Genomic DNA, 21965 nt, shown 5'->3' with positions numbered 1-21965 from the left:
CTTAAGAATAATTTGTAGTATTTGAATATAGTTTCATATCCTTTTACGTTGAAAAAAATTATTTCAGTTATTTTTCGGACAGTAACAATAAAATCAAGTTATATAACTAATAAACGAAATGTCTTGTGTTATTATGTAAGACAATTTTAAGCGGAAGAGATGTACTTGACTAAAATGTTATGTCCTGATGGTGTTTCGAGACACACAGCCAGCGAACTGAAAAAAAAAAATGGATTTGTGTTCAGGAATAGCAGAGCACAAATCCTTTAATAGTTAGAGAGCATAGTAATGTGTGGATGCAGTATTGCATTTCTTGCTAACTTTGGCCTTGGGTGAAATTGAAGCTCTACCAGACTACGCCTGGAATGTTTCGAACAATTTCGACAAAACATGCTATACATGTAACTTATTATGCGAAAACAGAGAAATCGGTGAAAATAGGACACAACTAACATTCTTAGGGATGGAAGAGGAGGTAGGGGAGAGAAAGGAAGGGGGTGCCATATACGCATAACTCTCGAACGCAAGAAAGTATTTCAGATTTCAGTCAAACTTAGAAAGCATATAGCCAACTATATATATATATACGAGTATATATATATATATATATACTGCAGAATCTAGGATAGCCGTAACACCAAAAGTAAGAGAGATGATCGTTAAATGGAGGCGACATGTATAAATAATCGATATTAGTCTCAAACCCATAGTATTCGAGGCTGCTAGGCTGATTTGTGGCAGTTGATGGATAGCTGTGGATGTGAGAAATGTTCACCTCGAGGCATGCACAGTCTTCAGCAGCTGCTATTCTTCACATTCCTTCGTCCTAAACGGCTTCAGCCTTTCTTGGCAGTGTGTCACGGTAGGCTAGCGCCCATCACCATACTAACGTCAGAGTACCAGTATATATTACAGTGAACTCGTTCTATCACTTACTTTACTGTCTACAGCACTCTGTGGTGTCTCTGGAGAGCACGTGTCCCTCATAAGCGATCTTCCTACCAGCATTCCGTAAGAAACATTACTTAGTCGTTTATTCAATATCGCGGCGTCACAGCCATGTTTACTTAGTACAAGGAATGCTTGAATATGTTAATGAGCGTGATGTTCGGAACCGGTTGTATATAAACGTAAAATGAAGAAGATAATAACTGCTACGATGACAACTAATCAAGCACTTTCTATGCAGAAAAGTTTGTACTGTACTTACATTCTACATATGCAACAGTTGTCCGTCATTTGGTGTTTTCGAGAACGAAAGCGAGGACAGTCTCTTGTTATTGAAGGATGTCTTGTGTTTCCCTCGCCTGTGACGATACATTTTGGGACCACTGATGAGGGAAGCATTCGCTTCCGTAGCCGTCGTCGCTAAGGCACGCTGCAGTTTATGGACCCGTATCACCAGACGATGCAGTAAAGCCCTCGGTTGGATTCCAAACCTCTACTCAGTATTTAATTTGAAATGCTAAGAAAAAGTAGGACACGAACCTAAGAGTACTGTCTTCAGAAATTGGTCAGTTAAGGACCTCGTTCATGCAGTTTACACATTAACTTCTTCTAGCGTGGGTCTGAAACCTGTATTTATTGTTGAAAGGACTTGTCAACCGCCGGCCGTTGTGGCCGAGAGGTTCTAGGCGCTTCAGTCCGGAACTGCCCTGCTGCTACGGTCGCAGGTTCGAGTCCTGCCTCGGGCATGGATGTGTGTGATGTCCTTAGGTTAGTTAGGTTTAAGTAGTTCTAAGTCTAGGGGACTGATGACCTCAGATGTTAAGTCCCATAGTGCTCAGAGCTATTTGAATTTGAACTTGTCAGCCATAAGTAATTGACGACGTATGACGGGCAGATACAATTTAAAACTAAGAGTGCCGTTTCGAGAATGAATTTTCCTTCTGCAGTGACGTGTGCAGATTAAAAGTGTGTGCTAAACCGAGACTCGACTCTCGGTTCTTTGCCTTTCGTGGACGAGTGCTTTACCGAGGAGGCGCGAGATGAGGTATTGGCGGAAGTAAAGCTATGAGGGTAGGAGTGGGGGTAGCGAGTCGTCCTTTGATAGCTCAGTCGTTAGAGCTTTTACCCGCGGAAGGAAAGGTCTCAGGTTCGAGTCTCGGTCCAGCACACAGTTTTAATCTAACAGGAAGTATGTGTCTTAATGGTTTAAGGAACTCTCAGTTGTCGAGGGGATGCTTATGTGGCTGCCAGGTTAGCTGACCTCGTTCCTACTGAGCATATCTAGAACGCCATCGAGCGAAATTTCGCGCCTTGTACACAGCACCGATCAGTCGCTGTGATTTGTCTGTGGCGGTTCAGAGATCATGGACCGATATGATTGTCTAAATATTATCTGTGTCTCGTGGAGTCCAAGGCACTTGGCGTCGCTGCTGTCATCAGGGCGAAAAGGAATTCTGCACGTTACGTGGTTGATGTCTCCAAGTTATTTTTATATGTAGGAAGGGTAATCGATATTAGAATATAAAAAATGATTTCATTTGTAGTATGGAGGGTTCCCGGGTTGTGTGGCAACGCCCGTTCTAGTGCTGACGTTCGGTGCGCTCTGTTTCCTCCGCGCCGCGGCGCTCGCGTGACAGAGAAACTGAAGTCGGCGGCTGGCGGTTTGTCTCCATCAGCTGGTGGGGGCTGGAGATGCCGAAACGTGAGACTGCAAGTCGACACCAGGCGACGCCACGCGCCCGGGGACCTCGGAGTCAACCGCAGCTGTGGCCCCAATAAGGGTACACATTTCATCGCGCGGTTTTGAGAAGGCGAGGACACTTTAGCAATAAATACGGGTCTGTAAGGCGTCAAGCAGTTCGGCAAGGTTTCATATCACAGGAAGAGCAACATTAAATCCTCTTTGTGTCTTTAATAGCACTCCTGATAACCACCGCAATGTTGATGGTCGGAAACAGAGGGGAGAACGAAGACAGCCTGCCTTTTATGACTGGTGCTGGAACAGATACACGCTGCTTCCCACCTGCAGGGAAGGTTCATGTACTTCTCCATCTAAATCTATACTCCAGAAGCCGCCTTGCTGTGTATGGTGGAGGGTACTTCCTATTCCAGTCGCGAATAGCTCGCGGGGAGAACAACTCCCGGTAAGGCCGGTATTACACTATCGTATTTCTTTGACAAAGAAATATGGTAAAATATTCATCAAATTTCTTTGACAAAGATCTTCGACGTGGCGTTAAAAAGGGGTATTACATTATCGTCATGTTTTTCGTCAAATTTCAAGAGGGCGAATAACTTATTATGCGCTGCATGATCATCAGTCTGTAGTCCATCGACTAAAGTCGAGAAAGAGATTCATCGCCAAGGCTCAACCACTAGAGAGAACACCAGAGTCTAACCGCATCACCAGATGGAAGACCAAGCTACCACCCCTGCCTTGGACTCCACGAGACACAGATAATATTTAGACAATCATATCGGTCCATGATCTCTGATATCCCTGTAAAGGAAACGACTTGCCCTACCCTACTTGCAGATCGCTCAATCGTCTTAAGGTCGGCGTTCCTCTATGCAAGACCAACATGCGAAAAATGGGGCATTCTTCCAGCTCATGGAGATACATCCTGCGAGTGCGTAACAACACAAGACCCGGCCCACCTGCTAATATGTCCTCAACTTGAACAACCCTGCACAACACAGTACCTGATCGAGGGAACCAACAAGGCCATCGGAGTTGCTACCTTCTGGAAATGCTGACCGGACACGGAAATGAACGGAATTGAATGAACAGTTGCATTGTGTGTGTATTTGAAAGAAAAGCTGCGGAAAAAGGGAAACATACTTGGATGAAGCCATAGGTGTTACGTCGAGATAGTAAAAGAATTCAGCAAAATTTGTTACTAGAGCTGCAAGTGGAGGACGTCAAGTCTTATTTATAAATTACTTATCAATGAATGAGAGTGGATTTCAGTATTTACTCGGTAAAGTGGCTCCTCACATTACAAAACATAATACTCTCTTGAAAAATGCTGTACCTGCAGAAAACAGGGATTTCTTGATACAGGAGAGAGCTACTCTAGTTTACAACACAGCACTCGAATACCACATTGCACATTAATCAAAATAATTCCAGGAACGTGTGAAGCGATTTATTAAGTTGTGAAGGGGGAATATGTAAAGGCAAATAAATGTTTAGTACACTATATGGACATTAAGAACTGTTTTTATTTTTGGATAATTTAATTAATGGAATTAGTGTTCTAACAACTACAAAATTAATAAAAACTACGATACAGGGGAAGCGCTTTTTAACCTGTGGCATCCAGAGTTCATAAATAGACAAAGTAAAATGGAAATATACAAAATTTTTTATTTTAGAGTGTGACCATATCCTCTATTCCGGCTTGCTCAAAAGCTGCCAGGGTGTTTGCGGATGGATAGGCGGATGGCTGTAGCCGCAATTGTGGACATATGTCGCCTGCAGCGAGGCCCTAGATTTGATCATATTTATTTGACGACAGGCGAGATTTGACAAAGTTCCCTATTACACCATCAAATTTCTTTGATATAAATATTTGACATATCTTCTTTGACAAAGAAATATGATTGTGTAATACCGACCTAAGCCTCTGCGTGGGAACGAATCTCTCTGATTTTATATTTACAGTCTTTTCACGAGATATACGTAAGATAAAGCATTATATCTGTTGACTCTTCTAGGAACGTAAGCTCTCGCAAGTTTTAACAGTAAACGAGACTGTGCTGAAGAACGCCTCTCTTGCAGCGTCTGCTTCTAGAGTTGGTTGATCATTCCTGTGAATCTTTCGTTTTTACTAAATGCTCTAAAAGCACCGAAAAAATAGCAACTAAAAAGCGAGAATCTCGTGTTCTAAACGCAGTGGTTTCTCGGCATGCGATTAGCTTGGTACTTAGTTCTCATGGTAATAAAATCGGATTGACTTGGTTCAGTTTATTAGGAATAATTTTAATGTGAAATTGAGTCCTCATCGTCAAACTTTTAAAATCACATTCGTAGAAAACGTTTGTGTAAGAAACTGGCTTGCGTATAAAACTGTTCTACAAGGTACCAATGGAAGGACTAATCACGATATCAACATTGGGAACGGACAGATTTCAGAAAATTTTGAAAGCCAAAGAGTTGCGTTTACAGAACACACACCTTGTTATCACAGCTCTTTAACATTTGTTTCGTCATAATAATAATTGACAAGCCCGTTAATAATGTGAGATGTACTAATGACATATTCTCTGAGCCGAAAGATTGTAGCCCCACGGGATGGTAGTTAAAATGAATAATATCCGCTATAAACGTGATTTAAAGGTGAACAGGAATAAAGCTGAGCGAAAAATACAAAAAGTTACATCACTATCAGTACAAAATACAGAGAGTACAGAGATTCAGGTAGCCTACCTATTTACAGGGGCAAATGGAGAAAATCACAGCGTTCGAACAAATGCCATAAGAATTAAAGTTTTCTTTAGTAGATACCTGATCAGCAATGCTGAAATGTGAGCCCTACAATGTTAGTTCTTCTCAGTCCTACGTACGACGTAGAGCCAATCACATTCAAACGCGAACATGCTACCAAGCCGAAAGCAATGTAAATGCTATTCCTCCGACGAATCCTAAAGCATCTTGGATGGACAGCAGCAGTTCTTGTCTGTGTCTGCTTTTAATTTCTTCGTGTCCTGTTTGGAGTATTGCAGTCAAGATCTTCCTCTTCCTCTCTTGCCTCGTATCATTTCTTCCATTGCATTAACTAGAAAACTGTTGTGTCGGTAGAAGTGCATAATTAATTGATCTGTTGTCCTCTGTACATGTTTTGACCAATTCTTCTAAGGATTTCTTCGTTTGCGAGTATTGCTCTCTGCGAGATCTTTTCCGTCCTACTCTAGCACCACATTTCAAATGCCTCTCGACGTTCCGTGTCGCGTGCATCAATTGTCCAAGTTTCCAACTCATAGCCTCGCGGGGTAGCCATGCGGTCTCAGGCGTCTTGTCACGGTTCGCGCGGCTCCCCCCGTCGGAGGTTCGAGTGCTCCCTCGGGCATGGGTGTGTGTGTTCTAAGAGGAAGTTACATTAAGTAGTGCGTAAGTTTAGGGACGGATGACCTCAGCAGTTTGGTCCCATAGTCCTTAGCACAAATTTCTAAATTCCTAATTTTCCAACTCATACAGAGCCATGCTCCAGACAAAGTTATTAATAAATCTATTTTTAGTGTCTACGTTTATGTTCCTTGATGTAAGCGGTACGTTTCTGTTGTAATAGCTGCCTTTGCCTGTGAAATTCAGCTGTTTGTATCGACCGAACGTTTGCCATCAGAGTGGTGTATCATTAATTCTAATGTCTCCTGTAGTATGTGGCCTTATATGTGTTAATATTCATGGTATACCTCTCTTTCGAGATCCTGTTCATTCTTGCTAACGTTTTTTCTAGCTTCCCTTCGTTTTCCTCTTTGAAACCTATGTTGCCAACGATTCTTATAATTTTAATTTCCACTCTATTAATATTTATTCGTTCCATATGCTCTTTAAATTCCTCAGTGCCTTTCTGACTACACGGATTGAACAACACTAGTGACAAGTTTCATCCATGATATAACCATTTCGCTTGTACTTTTGTATGATGTCCCTCTCTGGTTTCTATAGAAGTCATAATATACACAGCAACTACTAAAAAAAAAAAAAAAAAAAAAAAAGTGGATCACATTAAGGCAGGGTGTTAGGTACCGTCTTCCCTTTTTATTCAAGAAAATACACTGAAGAGCAAAAGAAAATGGGACCCCTCCCTAATATCGTATAGCCTCCTCCCCCCAAGCACGCAGAAGTGCCGCAACACGCAGTGGCATGGAACCGACTACTGTCTGAAGTAGTGGTGGAGGGAACTGACACCACGAATACTGTAGGGCTGCCATAAACTCGAAGAGTTCAAATGGTGCAAATGGCTCTGAGCACTATGGGACTTAACTTCTAAGGTCATCAGTCCCCTAGAACTCAGAACTGCTTAAACCTAACTAACCTAAGGACATCACACACATCCATGCCCGAGGCAGGATTCGACCCTGCGACCGTAGCGGTCGCGCGGTTCCAGACTGTAGCGCCTTTAACCGCTTGGCCACCCCGGCCGGCAAACTCGAAGAGTACGAGAGGGTGGAGATCTCTTCTGAACAGCACGTTGCAAGGCAATCCTGATATGCTCAATAATGTTCATGTCTGGGGAGTATGGTGGCCAGCGGAATTGTTTAAACTCAGAGGAGTGTTCTTGGAACCACTCTGTTGAAATTCTGGACGTGTGGGGTGTCGCATTGCCCAGCTGGAATTGCCCAAGTCCGTCAGAATGGAAAATGGACATTAATGGAGTCAGGTGATCAGACAGGATGCTTACGTACGTGTCACCTGTCAGAGTCGTATCTAGACGTATGAGGTGTCCCATATCACTCCAACTGCACACGCCCCACACCGTTACAGAGCATCCACCAGCTTGGACAGTAACCCCTGCTGAAATGCAGGGTCCATGGATTTATGAGGTTGTCTCCATACCCGTACACGTCCATCCACCCGATACAATTTGAAACGAGACTCGTCCGACCAGGCAACATGTTTCCAGTCATCAACACTCAAATGTCGGTGTTGACGCGCCCAGGCGAGGCGTCAGGCTTTGAGTCGCGCAGTCGTTAAGGGTACACGAGTGGGCCTTCGACTCCGAAAGCTCATATCGATGATGTTTCGTTTAATTCCAGAATGAGATTTTCACTCTGTAGCGGAGTGTGCGCTGATATGAAACTTCCTGGCAGATTAAAACTGTGTGCCGGACCGAGACTCGAGCTCGGGACCTTTGCCTTTCGCGGGCAAGTGCACTTTCAGGAGTGCTAGTTCTGCAAGGTTCGCAGGAGAGCTTCTGTAAAGTTTGGAAGGTAGGAGACGAGATACTGGCAGAAGTAAAGCCGTGAGGACGGAGCGTGAGTCGTGCTTGGGTAGCTCAGTTGGTAGAGCACTTGCCCGCGAAAGGCAAAGGTCCCGAGTTCGAGTCTCGGTCCGGCACACAGTTTTAATCTGCCAGGAAGTTTCGTTTAATTGTTCGCACGTGGACACTTGTTGATGGCTCAGCATTGAAACCTGCAGCAATTTGCGGAAGGGTTGCACTCCCGTCACACTGAACGATTCTATTCAGTCGCCGTTGGTCCCATTCTTGCAGGATCTTTTTCCGGCCGCAGCGATGTCAGAGATTTGACGTTTTATCGGATTCCTGATACTCACGGTATATTCGTGAAATAGTCGTAATGGAAAATCCCCACTTCATCGCTACCTCGGAGATGCTTTGTCCCATCATGCCGACTATAACACCACGTTCGAACTCACTTAAATCTTGATAACCTGCCATTGTAGCAGCAGTAAGCGATCTAACAACTGAGCCAGACACTTGTTGTCTTATATAGGCGCTACCGACCGCAGCGCCGTATCCTGCCTGTTTACATATCTCTATATTTGAATACGCATGCCTGTACCAGTTTCCTTGGCGCTTCAGTGTATCAGCAAGCGTCAAACTGAAAGGAATGTCGTGGATCAGAACATCACAGGGGTGTAGTAAATCCAGCTTGATGGTAGCTATGGAGAAGGTGCAGTGAGAAGCGGAAGAACGAGAAGACGTTGGATAGCAAGCATTTTCGGGGAGCATAAGAAAGCGAGAAGGATACCGTGACAGATATGTCAGATGCAGGAAGGAAAGAGCAGGGAAACTAGGAGTATAAAACAGCAGTAATACAAGAGCTCGCGAGGAAGTGGCAGAGACCTGTCCATTCCCGTCCTGAAAGCTACGCAGCGGCCGTAGTGGCGATTACTGAGTGCGTACCGGGCCCAAGGCATCGCCGGCCGCTTTCTCCGGCTCCACGGCAGCCGTCGCACGAGATACGGACCCGGCGAGTGAAACTCGCTCGACAGCTAGACAGGTAGTTCTTACCGTCAACAAGTTTAGAAACCTATGACTCTGTGATCCATTTCTTTAGCGTGGTGTCGTGACCTCAGTTCCTGGAGATGGTTTAACCTTGCATATTACAAACTATTACATCAATATAGTTCAAAAGAGCACTTGTACCGAATCTAGAAAAATCGTTTGTTTCAATGTCTGCGTGCTTGCTGTAGTTTCTACATTGCAGTGAATCCTGGTGGGTACCCATCTGGTTTCATAACCGAATGGAGCGAGGTTCGTATCTCCATCTCCCTACTTCTTTTCTTCTTTCTTAACCAAATGAACTAGCTTCCGTCTGTAATGGGCTTGCTATCGAGTGGATATTAGATTCTACATATGCTGCGTTTTAAATGAACTTCACTGGGACCACGTTATTTCTTCATTTATTGTCTGTAATATCCTACAAAACTGATGTAATTTTTGTATAATTCATGATACCTTTTATACTTTATCACTTTCTCATTACAATCAGACGAAAACTACAAAATACCTTTGAAAAAAAAAAACTATATTTTATAAATGCTGTATAAGTCGCTTCTCTCTCAGATTAACACAGTAATAAATTATATCGTGTGTATCAATGGCCGAGTGCAAGTCTTTCAATTGGACCCCTCTTCGTCGACCTGCTTGACCATAATGTACCCCAGTCATCCAACCGGGGGGAAGAGACCTACAATTTTTAGAGGTGAAGGCTAGATTAAAGTCAGACTGAAACTTTCCCTAGTCCAATTGGGATTCTATCCCGCGACTTTTGGTGTTCAGCCACGCGTTTCACCAGTAGACCACCATGCCTGACGCATTAACATTCTACAGAGCACTTGACAATTACTATTACAGGCTGCTAGGGATTGTATAAGGGACTTACAATGAAGCGCCAAAAAAACTGGTATAGGCATGCGTATTCAAGTACAGAGATATGTAAACGTCCGCAGCTCGTGGTCGTGCGGTAGCGTTCTCGCTTCCCACGCCCGGGTTCCCGGGTTCGATTCCCGGCGGGGTCAGGGATTTTCTCTGCCTCGTGATGACTGGGTGTTGCGTGCTGTCCTTAGGTTAGTTAGGTTTAAGTAGTTCTAGGGGACTGATGACCATAGATGTTAAGTCCCATAGTGCTCAGAACCAATTAGATATGTAAACAGGCGGAATACAGCGCACCGGTCGGCAACGGCTATATAAGACAACAAGTGTCTGGCGCAGTTGTTAGATCCGTTCCTGCTGCTACAATGGCAGGTTTCAAGATTTAAGTGAGTTTGAACGTGGCGCTATAGTGGGCGAACAAGCGATGGTGCACAGCATCTCCGAGGTAGCGAAGATACTGGGATTTCCCCGTACGTCCATTTCAAGAGCGTACCGTGAATATCAGGGATCTGCCGCAAATTGTTGCAGATTTCAATGCTGGACCATCAACAAATGTCAACGTGCGAACTATTCAACGAAACATCATCGATATGGGCTTTCGGAGCCGAAAGCCCACTCGTGTACCCTAGTTGCATGCACGACACAAAGCTTTACGTATCGTCTAGGTCCGTCAGCACCGACATTGGACTATTGATGACTGGAAACATGTTGCCTGGTCGGACGAGTCTCGTTTCATATTATATAGAGGGGATGGACGTGTAAGGAGACAACTTCATGAATGCATGGACCCCACATGTCAGGAGGGGACTGTTGAAGCTTGTGGACGCTGGTGGAGGCGTGTGCAGTTGGAGTGATATGAGACCCCTGATACATCTATATACGACTCTGACAGATGACACGTACATAGGCGTCCTCTCTGGTGACTTGCATCCATTCATATCCACTGTGTATTCCGACGGACGTGGGCAATTCCAGCAGGACAATGCGACACCCTACAAGTCTAGAATTGCTACGGAGTGGCTCCACGGACACTCTTCTGAGTTTAAACACTTCTGCTGGCCACCAAATTCTCCGCCCTAAAGCGCGGACATGTCGCCCTACGACTTCCGTGTGTCTGGTCCACACACACACACACACACACACACACACACACACACACAAACACACACACACACACACACACACACACACAAAAAGGCTCAAACTGTTGCCCTGCAACTTGGACGATGAACTGTACGACGCAGTGGAGAACTGGCTCCTGTCACGGCCACAGGTATTCTGAGAACAGGGAATCTTTCGGTTCGTGTAACAGTGGGATGGATGTGTTACTTTTGAATAAACACTTCACTTATACCGACAGTGCTGTTTCGCACCTTTTATTTTAAACACCCGAATAATATTATTACACATTTTAGTATAAAACTGTAATTCGCAGTTAATAGTTGAAAAGAATTACACTGGTAATGCCTTTGAATTATCTTAAAATATATTTACTATAATCCCATACCGTTCAAAGTGTGCTCACGAATAATGAGGAAACGCCCTCTGCTAGTGATATTTGTGGCTGCTTATCTCTCCAATGCATGTGACTTGTTATATGTTGCTTACTCGGAGCAACTCATCTACGCAGTGTGTTACTACACAAACGCACATACGCTACGCTCAGCTTTCCAGATCCAAACCCGCTGACTATGCCCGCACAGGACAGTTTATCTTCTTCGTAACTGTTGCTTTTCGTACACACGTCCTTCCAGTTCTCTGAATTTTCGTTCTCGTTTATCATATTCACCTTCTCAGAAACATCTTTTTTTCTCCTGTGAAGAAGATAACAGCGAATATGTCTCGTTTTAATGTCACAATTTTGATAATATTTTTACACAGATGTAGTGTTGCGGGTGAGCTGAAAACTAATGTCTCCGAATAGTTTATTCTGCTTTCAATATCGGTTGAGGATTACACGTCGTGCATGTTGTTCGGTGGACTTCTACGCTTCTCTGAAGCAAGTTGCAACCCCCTGCCGGTAGAGAGCTCGGAACTGTAGCGTGTAACATGGCAGTTTGTGCCTTAATCGAGTTTCTAACTGCAGGGAAACGTTCGTCCACACGTGCAGAATCCTCTCCTTCTGCATGACAATCCCAGCCCACACACGAGCGCTGCCACATCTCCGACAATCCGACGCCTTGGGTACAGTGTCCTCGATCATCCTCCATACAGTCCCGACTTGGCCCCATCCGATTTTTCATCTGTTTGCAAAACTTAAAGAACAACTTGGTAGTGATTGAGCAATGCAAGCAGAGGTGAGGTTGTAGCTCCGTCAACAAAGTCAGACATTCTGCAGTGAAGGTATCAACAAACTGGTCTCTAGTTGGAAGAAATTTACTCGTCGCGACGGTAACCGTGTTGAGAGATAGACATATAGATAAGAAGTGTGATGTAGAATGTTGATAAAGTCTGTTTTATTTAAAAAACTGTAAGAGTTTTGACGTAAAAAATTCGAATGCATTACTTTTCACCACGCCGTCGTATTGAATTAAGGTCAAGTATTTTTATATTGATCCTAATATTTTAAAACATGTTAACGGAATGCTGGACTGCTACCACCTCATATTAAGGTGGGTAGGACGTCAAATGGGCCGACTTGGAGCAGGAGAGGCACCACAGGACATTTTATTTTCTACTGTCTATACTTTTACAAATAAATTGATAAAACTTTGTCAGCATGACCAGGAAGGATTCAGAATTCACACTTATAGCAGTGGAAGTTCTAAAACATAATGAAGTAAATTTTTTTACGTGTGAAATTTCATCATTTTTTTCACTTACTAATGGCAGCATTTGTTGCTGTAGGTACAATTTTCTTCATAAGTAGGAGAGATGGATCGATGAATTTTGCACAGCATACAAACCATACTTAAAGGTGTATGAAACTCTAGAACTTTCTAAATCTATTAAAAACTGTGGTAAAAATTGAGGTAATTAACTACAAAATTTGTGTTTTTTCTGAACATGAAGTTTTTTTTTCATAAATTAAATTTTTTTCATAAATTAAATAAATTCTAGAGTTTCGTACACCTGTAAGTATGGTATGTATGCTGTGCAAAATTCATCGAAGAATCTCTCTAACTTATGAAGAAAAGGGTACCTATAGCAACAAATGCAGCCATTAGTAAGTGAAACAATGATAAAATTTCACACGAAAAAAAATTATTTTGTTATGTTTTCGAACTTCCACTGCAATGAGTGTGAATCCTGAATCCTTCCTGGTGATGCTGACAAAGTTTTATGAATTTATTTGTAAAAGTATGGACACTGGAAATTAAAATTTCCTGTAATGCCTCTCCTGCTCCAAGTCGGCCCGTTTGACGTCCTACCTCCTTTAAAAAAACGATGGGTAGTATAAGAGATAATATATGCGTTTGTGTGTTGTGTTGCAGAGGATGCCTATAGAGGGCCAGGAGCGGTCGGAGCTGCCGCTGCAGCTATGCACCCGGCCGCCGCCGGGACGTGCGCCACCGGGCCTTCCGCCCCCAGTTCCGCCCCCGCCGTTCCCGACGCTCCCTTCGCCGGGTGCGTCCACCTCTCGATCCGGAGGCGGCAGCTCCGCTTCCGGTAGCGGAGGCAGCGGCGGCGGTGGGGGCGGTAGCAGCGCAGCCGCCGCCGCCGCGGCCGCCGCCTTCGAAGTGTCTCTGTACCACCGCCACTTGGCGGCGCTGACGGCGGCCGCCGCCCACCACCACCGCGAGTCCTCCGCCTTCGTGCCGGTGGTGCCCTCTCGCTTCGTGCACGCCGCCGCCGCAGCAGCCGCCAGCGCCGGCGCGCCCTTCCCTCCGCCGCCGCCCCCGCCGCCCCCCGGAGACCCAGGGTGCAAGCCGGGTGCGAAGCCGCCGGCGCCGCCCCCGACGGCCACCGCCGCCTCCGCTTCCGGCGGCGGCTCGGCGGGCGGCGGCTCCTCCTCCAGCTTCGAGCTGATGGCGCTGATGGCGGACAAGCGAAAGGAGCTGGCGGCGCTGGCCGTGCTGCCGCCCCCGCCCCCGCAGGGCCCGGGCGCGCCGCCCCCCGTGGTGCCGCCGCCGCCTCCCGGGCCATCCTCAGCCGCCGCCGCGGCAGCCGCCGCCGCCGCCGCCTATGCGGGGGCGGCAGCTTTCGCGTTCCCCGGCTCGGTGTACCACGCCGCCGTCAGCGCCGCCCACCACCTCGACCGGCGGCTGCTGCGCGCGCCCGGTAGAGCCTCGCGGCCCAAGAAGCAGTTCATCTGCCAGTTCTGCAAGCGCCAGTTCACCAAGTCCTACAACCTGCTCATTCACGAGCGCACGCACACCGACGAGCGGCCCTACTCGTGCGACATATGCGGCAAGGCGTTCCGGAGACAGGACCACCTCAGGGACCACAGGTCAGTCTTCACAGACCTACCTTGCTTATTCAGTAGGGTGTGCGGAAATATGTCAAATGACAATGAGATAGAAGAAGAAAACTTTATTTCAAAACTTGTTGTTGTGGTCTTCAGTCCTGATACTGGTTTGATGCAGCTCTCCATGCTACTCTATCCTGTGCAAGCTTCTTCATCTCCCAGTACCTACCACAACCTACATCCTTCTGAATCTGCTTAGTGTATTCATCTCTTGGTCTCCGCCGGCCGGAGTGGCCGTGCGGTTCTAGGCGCTACAGTCTGGAACCGAGCGACCGCTACGGTCGCAGGTTCGAATCCTGCCTCGGGCATGGATGTGTGTGATGTCCTTAGGTTAGTTAGGTTTACTTAGTTCTGAGTTCTAGGCGACTGATGATCTCAGAAGTTAAGTCGCATAGTGCTCAGAGCCATTTTGTTGGTCTCCCTCTACGATTTTTACCCTCCACGCTGCCCTCCAATACTAAATTGGTGATCCCTTGATGTCTCAGAACATGTCCTACCAACCGATCCCTTCTTCTAGTCATGTCGTGCAACGAACTTCTCTTCTCCCCAATCCTATTCAATACCTCCTCATTATTTACGTGATCTAGCCATCTAATCTTCAGCATTCTTCTGTAGCACCACATTTCGAAAGCTTCTATTCTCTTCTTGTCTAAACTATTTATCGTCCACGTTTCACTTCCATACATGGCTACACTCCATACAAATACTTTCAGAAACGACTTCCTGACACTTAAATCTATTCTCGATGTTAACAAATTTCTCTTCTTCAGAAACGCTTTCTTTGGCATTGCCAGTCTACATTTTATATCCTCTCTACTTCGACCATCATCAGTTATTTTGTTCCCCAAATAGCAAAACTCCTTTACTACTTTGTCTCATTTCCTAATCTAATTCCCTCAGCATCACCCGACTTAATTCGACTACATTCCATTATCCTCGTTTTTCTTTTGTTGATGTTCATCTTATATCCTCCTTTCAAGACACTATCCATTCCGTTCAACTGCTCTTCCAAGTCCTTTGCTGTCTCTGACAGAATTACAATGTCATCGGCGAACCTCAAAGTTTTTATTTCTTTTCCATTGATTTTAATACCTACTCCGAATTTTGCTTTTGTTTCCTTTACTGCTTGCTAAGTATACAGATTAAATAACATCGGGGAGAGACTACAACCCTGTCTCACTCCCTTCCCAACCACTGCTTCCCTTTCATGTCCCTCGACTCTTATAACTGCCATCTGGTTTCTGTACAAATTGTAAATAGCCTTTCGCTCCCTGTATTTTACCCCTGCCACCCCTTCAGAATTTGAAAGAGTGTATTCCAGTCAACATTATCAAAAGCTTCCTCTAAGTCTACAAATGCTAGAAACGTAGGTTTGCCTTTCTTTAATCTAGCTTCTAAGATATGTCGTAGGGTCAGTATTGCCTCACGTGTTCCGATATTTCTACGGAATCCAAACTGATCTTCCCCGAGGTCGGCTTCTACTAGTTTTTCCATTCGTCTGTAAAGAATTCGCGTTATTATTTTGCAACCGTGACTTATTAAGCTGATAGTTCGGTAATTTTCACATCTGTCAACACCTGCTTTCTAATCGCCATAAAAGATACATTTACCCCACTGTCAGACAAAATGGTCAATGCCTTATGGAAAACAGTTTGTGGTTGCGTACGGAACCATAATTGCACCTCTCCGTCCGAAACAACTCCTCGGCCACAAATATCTTTCTTCAGGTCTCGAAAAACATTGAAAAGGCATGGGGAGAATCGACCGTGTATGCAAAATGTGTAGTGGCTTCCCAGCGAAACTTCTGCGCCGTAGTTGAAACAAGTAGCACACCAGCTCCGGGAAAATCATGATGACCTTTTTCTTTGACAGCAAGGGTCCGCTGCTCATTGACACTATGGAACACAGCGCCACAATTAACGTACAGAGGTATGTGGTCACTTTGCAAAATATGAACCGCAGCACCAAGTCCAAACCCCCGGAAATTTTGACAGACGTCGTCATTCTGTGGCAGTATAGCGCCGCCCACATCTGGTCAAGGTTATTTCGACTACTCTGCAGAAGTTTCGCTGGAAAGCACCTACACATCCTTCTGTTAGTCGTGACCCTTCTCGCCTGCCGTGGTGGCCGAGCGGTTGTAGGCGCTTTAGTCCGGAACCGCGCTGCTGCTACGGTCGCAGGTTCGAATCCTGCCTCGGGCATGGATGTGTGTGATGTCCTTACGTTAGTTAGGTTTAAGTAGTTCTAAGTCTAGGGGACTGATGACCTCAGATGTTAAGTCCCATAGTGCTTAGAGCCATTTGAACAATTTTTGAACCTGTGAAAATCCCACGAAAATACGTGTAGTAATTTAGAGATTAGCATGTTTAATCAGTCAGACAGACAAACCCTTGGTTGTACAGTTTTATTATTAGTGAAGATTTATATAAATACAACAATAATTGCTTAGGCTTTAAAATTTCCTTGTACGAAATGATAAAATGTCAAATTTTAATAGGGCCTTTCGATGGAGTGGCTTTGTTCCGAGAAAACGGAGAAGCGCTAGCGATTTAATAGCCGTGGATGAGGGTTCCGGAATCGCACTGCCTTTCGGGACGAGTATCCATCCATCACGGCCGTAGCGTCCGTTTGATGGGTGCCCCCTAACTGCGCCTGATTGGACAATGGCCCAGATGCCGCGCTGCCCGCGGGCGCATGGCACGCACGGTTCCCGTGGCGGTCCTACCTGTGCAGCCGTGGCGGCGCCGCTCCACTGGTTTTCTGGCCGTAAATCTACGGCGGGTCCATCTTCTGGAGGCTGGCAGTCCGGCGGTTCCCATGAGCGTCCGGCCGCCCCTGCGGTTATTACGGGGGAATGCGGGGTAGGCGGTAGGAGGACGCCGCAGTGCGGCTGCGGTGAGGCATTCCAGCACGCGTTTCAGACTGTTACGGCGTTCGCCCGCGTGTCGACGTATGCGCTTCAGACCACTGTAGAAACCGCAGACGATGTATCCGAGAGGTGAGGAGGATGTGCTTTCCACGAGCAGAGTAACGTACACTGTCTGTCTGACGTAAGCGTGGTGATTGCCTCAACGCCTGGAGGAGCACGACAAAAACTGAAGGAGAATAGCGCAGCGGCACACAGAGCTGCACGTCTTCAGTGCACGGGAACTGCACAGTAGCCGACTAGAAGCGTGCCGTCTTGTCCGAAGAGTAGCGATTGTGCCTCTTTTCAAACGATGCAAGGTGTAGATCAGGGCCGGCCACGGCGTGTCAAACTTCACGCGTGCAGGGTGTGCGGACCGCAGCCCGGCCCGTCTTAGCGTTGTTCAATCCCTCTCGGAAGTACCCGGTACAGCGCGAATTTTATTTATTACTAACAAGGGAAACTCCTCATCGCACCCCCTCAGATTTTGTGGTAAGATGGCCCAGTGGATGGCCTGTCAGAAACTGAACGCAGATCAAGCATGAAAACATTATGAATCACCTTGAAGAATATAGTTCAAATTGCTCTGAGCACTATGGGACTTAACACTGGAGGCCATCAGTCCCCTAGAACTTAGAACTACTTAAACCTAACTAACCTAAGGACATCACACACATCCATGCCCGAGGCAGGATTCGAACCTGCGACCGTAGCGATCGCGCGGTTCCAGACTGAAGCGCCCAGAACCGCTCGGCCACACTAGCCGGCTTGAAGAAAATGACTTATTGATGCATAACCAACACGGATTCAGAAAATATCGTTCTTGTGCAACACAGCTAGCTCTTTATTCCCATGAAGTAATGAGTGCTGTCGACGAGGGATCTCAGATCGATTCCATATTCCTAGATTTCCAGAAGGCTTTAGTTACCGTTCCTCACAAGCGACTATTAATCAAATTGCGTGTATATGGAGTATCGTTTCAGTTGTGTGACTGGATTCGTGATTTCCTCTCAGAGAGGTCACAGTTCGTAGTGATAGATGGTAAATCATCGAGTAGAACAGAAGTGATGTCTGGCGTTGCGCAAGGTAGTGTCATAGGCCCTCTACTGTTCCTGATTTACATAAATGATCTAGGTGATAATCTGAGCAGCCCCCTTAGATTGTTTGGTGATGATGCTGTAATTTACCGTCTAGTAAAATCATCAGACGATCAATTCCAATTGGCACTAAACAAAGAAAAATGCGAGGTCATCCACATGGGTGCTAAAAGAAATCTGATAAATTTGGGGTATACGATAAATCGCACAAATTTAAGGGCTCTCAATTCGACTAAATACCTAGGAATTACAATTATGAGCAACTTAAATTGGAAAGACCACATAGATAATATTGTGGGGAAGGCGAAACAAAGCCTGCGCTTTGTTTTCAGAATACTTAGAAGATGCGACAAACCCACTAAAGAGACAGCCCACATTACACTTATCCGTCCTCTGCTGGAATTTTGCTGCGCGGTGTGGGATCCTTACCAGGTAGGATTGAGGGAGGACATCGAAAAGGTGCAAAGAAAGGCAGCTCGTTTCGTGTTATCGCGCAATAGGGGTGAGAGTGTCACTGATATGGTACGCGAGTTGGGGTGGCAGTCACTGAAACAAAGGCGGTTTTCTTTGCGGAGAGATCTATACACGAAATTTCAATCACCAACTTTCTCTTCCGAATGCGAAAATATTTTGTTAACACCCACCTACGTAGGGAGTAAAGATCATCATAATAAAATAACAGAAATCAGAGCTCGAACGGAAAGATTTAGGTGTTCCTTTTTCCCACGCGCCTCTCGAGAGTGGAATGGTAGAAAAGTAGTATGAAAATGGTTTGATGAACCCTCTGTCAGGCACTTAAGTGTGAATTGCAGAGTAATCACGTAGATGTAGATGTAGAAAACAGGAAGAATGTGTACTGAACAGTGAACAGTCCAAGCTTAAAAACTGCAATATTGAGCAGAAATACACAGCCATGATGTCGTGTGTAAGAGGTTACGTTGTTGAACTCCAAACTGGACGAGCCGCGTTCAAAACTCGTGTCATTATGATTAATAGTGACAGGAGGCGAGTAACCACACACACGTCTCACAGAAATGAAAATAACAAATAAACCGGTGCGAACTGTGTTACAACCAAAGAATTCAAGAGTCAAAGCTTCCAAAACGGAAGGCAACTTCAAAAACGTTAAAAACATATGTTTTAACAAAGCACAGAGAAACTGTGTGATTGTAGAACTGTTGCGTTCGTTTTCTGTAGCTTGTGTGACAAACTACTATGTTTTCATCATTTGCTTCTGAGTGATCACATTCACATTCATACGAACACCTAAATCGGGCAAGGAGGCATATCACTCTCACTTACAAGGTGTACAGATTAGTTGCGTCGATAAGAGATTCCTGTAATTTGACACACGTGCTGTCACTAAAGCCGTGCATGACACATGACACACCAGAGCCGCGCGGAGTGGCCGCGCGGTTTGAGGCGTCCTGCACGGAGTTTCGAGTCCTCCCTCGGGTACAGGTGTGTCTGTTGTTCTTAGCATAAGTTAGTTTAACTTAGTTTAAGTATTGTGTAAGTCTAGGGACCGATGACCTATGCAGTTTGGTCCCTTAGGAATTCACACCCATTTGAACATTTTGGACACATCAGAAGCCGGCCGGAGTGGCCGAGCGGTTCTAGGCGTTACAGTCTGGAACCGCGCGACCGCTACGTTCGCAGGTTCGAATCCTGCCTCGGGCATGGATGTGTGTGATGTCCTTAGGTTAGTTAGGTTTCAGTAGTTCTAAGTTCTAGGGGACTTATGACCTCAGCAGTTGAGTCCCATAGTGCTCAGAGCCATTTGAACCATTTTTGACACATCAGACGTGTTTTCCGGTGGAGGATTCGGTCTACTTGTCGCCTTGTCATCAAACGTATTCGGTTCCCATTCGAAAGCTACTTCCTTTCGGCTGCTAACTGAGTAGTTGTGGAGAACCTACTGTCATTATAGGTCCCTTCCTGACACCTCCCGCCGGCAGGAGTGGCCGAGGGTTCTAGGCGCTACAGTATGGAACCGCGCGACCGCTACGTTCGCAGGTTCGAATCCTGCCTTGGGCATGGATGTGTGTGATGTCCTTAGGTTAGTTAGGTTTAAGTAGTTCTATGTCTAGGGGACTGATGCCCTCAGAAGATAAGTGCTTGGAGCCATTTCAACCATCTGACAGTGCCAATCTTACATCTGTTTTCGAGACCGTTTGCCGTTTCAGTCGAAAGTGCTGCACCTGATTGTATTATCCCCAGTGTGGGTCCTGAGGCTGTTAAGTCATTCTCGCATTAAAATTTACAGTCACTTTATTACAATCTATTTAATTTGTCCAAAATGTAATTCTTCATTACGAGGTGCATTCAAGTTCTAAGGCCTCCGATTTTTTTTTCTAATTAACTACTCACCCGAAATCGATGAAACTGGCGTTACTTCTCGACGTAATCGCCCTGCACACGTACACATTTTTCACAACGCTGACGCCATGATTCCATGGCAGCGGCGAAGGCTTCTTTAGGAGTCTGTTTTGACCACTGGAAAATCGCTGAGGCAATAGCAGCACGGCTGGTGAATGTGCGGCCACGGAGAGTGTCATTCAATGTTGGAAAAAGCCTAAAGTCACTAGTAGCCAGGTCAATTGAGTAGGGAACGTGAGGAATCACTTCAAAGTTGTTATCACGAAGAAACTGTTGCGTAACGTTAGCTCGATGTGCGGGTGCGTTGTCTTCGTGAAACAGCACACGCGCAGCCCTTCCCGTACGTTTTTGTTGCAGTGCAGGAAGGAATTTGTTCTTCAAAACATTTTCGTAGGATGCACCTGTTACCGTAGTGCCCTTTGGAACGCAATGGGTAGGGACTACGCCCTCTCTGTCCCAGAACATGGACACCATCATTTTTTCAGCACTGGCGGTTACCCGAAATTTTTTTGGTGGCGGTGAATCTGTGTGCTTCCATTGAGCTGACTGGCGCTTTGTTTCTGGATTGAAAAATGGCAGCCACGTCTCATACATTGTCACAACCGACGAAAAGAAAGTCGCATTCATGCTGTCATTGCGCGTCAACATTGCTTGGCAACATGCCACACGGGTAGCCATGTGGTCGTCTGTCAGCATTCCTGGCACCCACCTGGATGACACTTTTCGCATTTTCAGGTCGTCATGCAGGATTGTGTGCACAGAACCCACAGAAATGCCAACTCTGGAGGCAATCTGTTAAACAATCATTCGGCGATCCCCCAAAACAATTCTCTTCACTTTCTCGATCATGTCGTCAGAGCAGCTTGTGCGAGCCCGAGGTCGTTTCGGTTTGTTGTCACACGATGTTCTGCCTTCGTTAAACTGTCGCACCCACGAACGCACTTTCGACACATCAATAACTCCCATCACCACATGTCTCCTTCAACTGTCGATGAATTTCAATTGGTTTCACACCACGCAAATTCAGAAAACGAATGATTGCACGCTGTTCAAGTACGGAAAACGTCGCCATTTTAAGTATTTAAAGCGGTTCTCATTCTCGCCGCTGGCGGTAAAATTCCATCTGCCGTACGGTGCTGCCATCTCTGGGACGTATTGACAATGAACGCGGCCTCATTTTAAAACAATGCGCATGTTTCTATCTCTTTCCAGTCCGGAGAAAAAAAATCGGAGGCCTTAGAACTTGAATGCACCTCGTAAATGTCGTGGCTGTTTAATCTGTTTGTTGTAGACCTGTTTTCAAACTAAGTAAACTCTGGTATCGTTTTTATCTGTTATTCTAACATATGAAAGGGGGTGGAATTGCTCGGTTGGAACCGTCTCTC

General features: G+C 45.8%; 1 protein-coding gene across 1 annotated transcript in view; it reads left to right on the top strand.

The window, feature by feature from the left end:
* LOC126456452 (protein bowel) overlaps window positions 1–21965 on the top strand; it is a 291336-nt gene that overhangs the window by 19291 nt on the left and 250080 nt on the right. Inside the window, exon 2 of the mRNA XM_050092201.1 lies at window positions 13226–14181. Coding sequence (XP_049948158.1) covers window positions 13229–14181 — 953 coding nt within the window. The 5' untranslated portion in view covers window positions 13226–13228. The remainder of the gene's footprint in view (window positions 1–13225; window positions 14182–21965) is intronic.

This window comes from Schistocerca serialis, chromosome 2 (assembly GCF_023864345.2).
Source record: "Schistocerca serialis cubense isolate TAMUIC-IGC-003099 chromosome 2, iqSchSeri2.2, whole genome shotgun sequence".
Classification (NCBI taxonomy): Eukaryota; Metazoa; Arthropoda; class Insecta; order Orthoptera; family Acrididae; genus Schistocerca; species Schistocerca serialis.
Note: the sequence above shows the minus strand (reverse complement) of the source record. Positions and strands in the feature narration are given on the sequence as shown.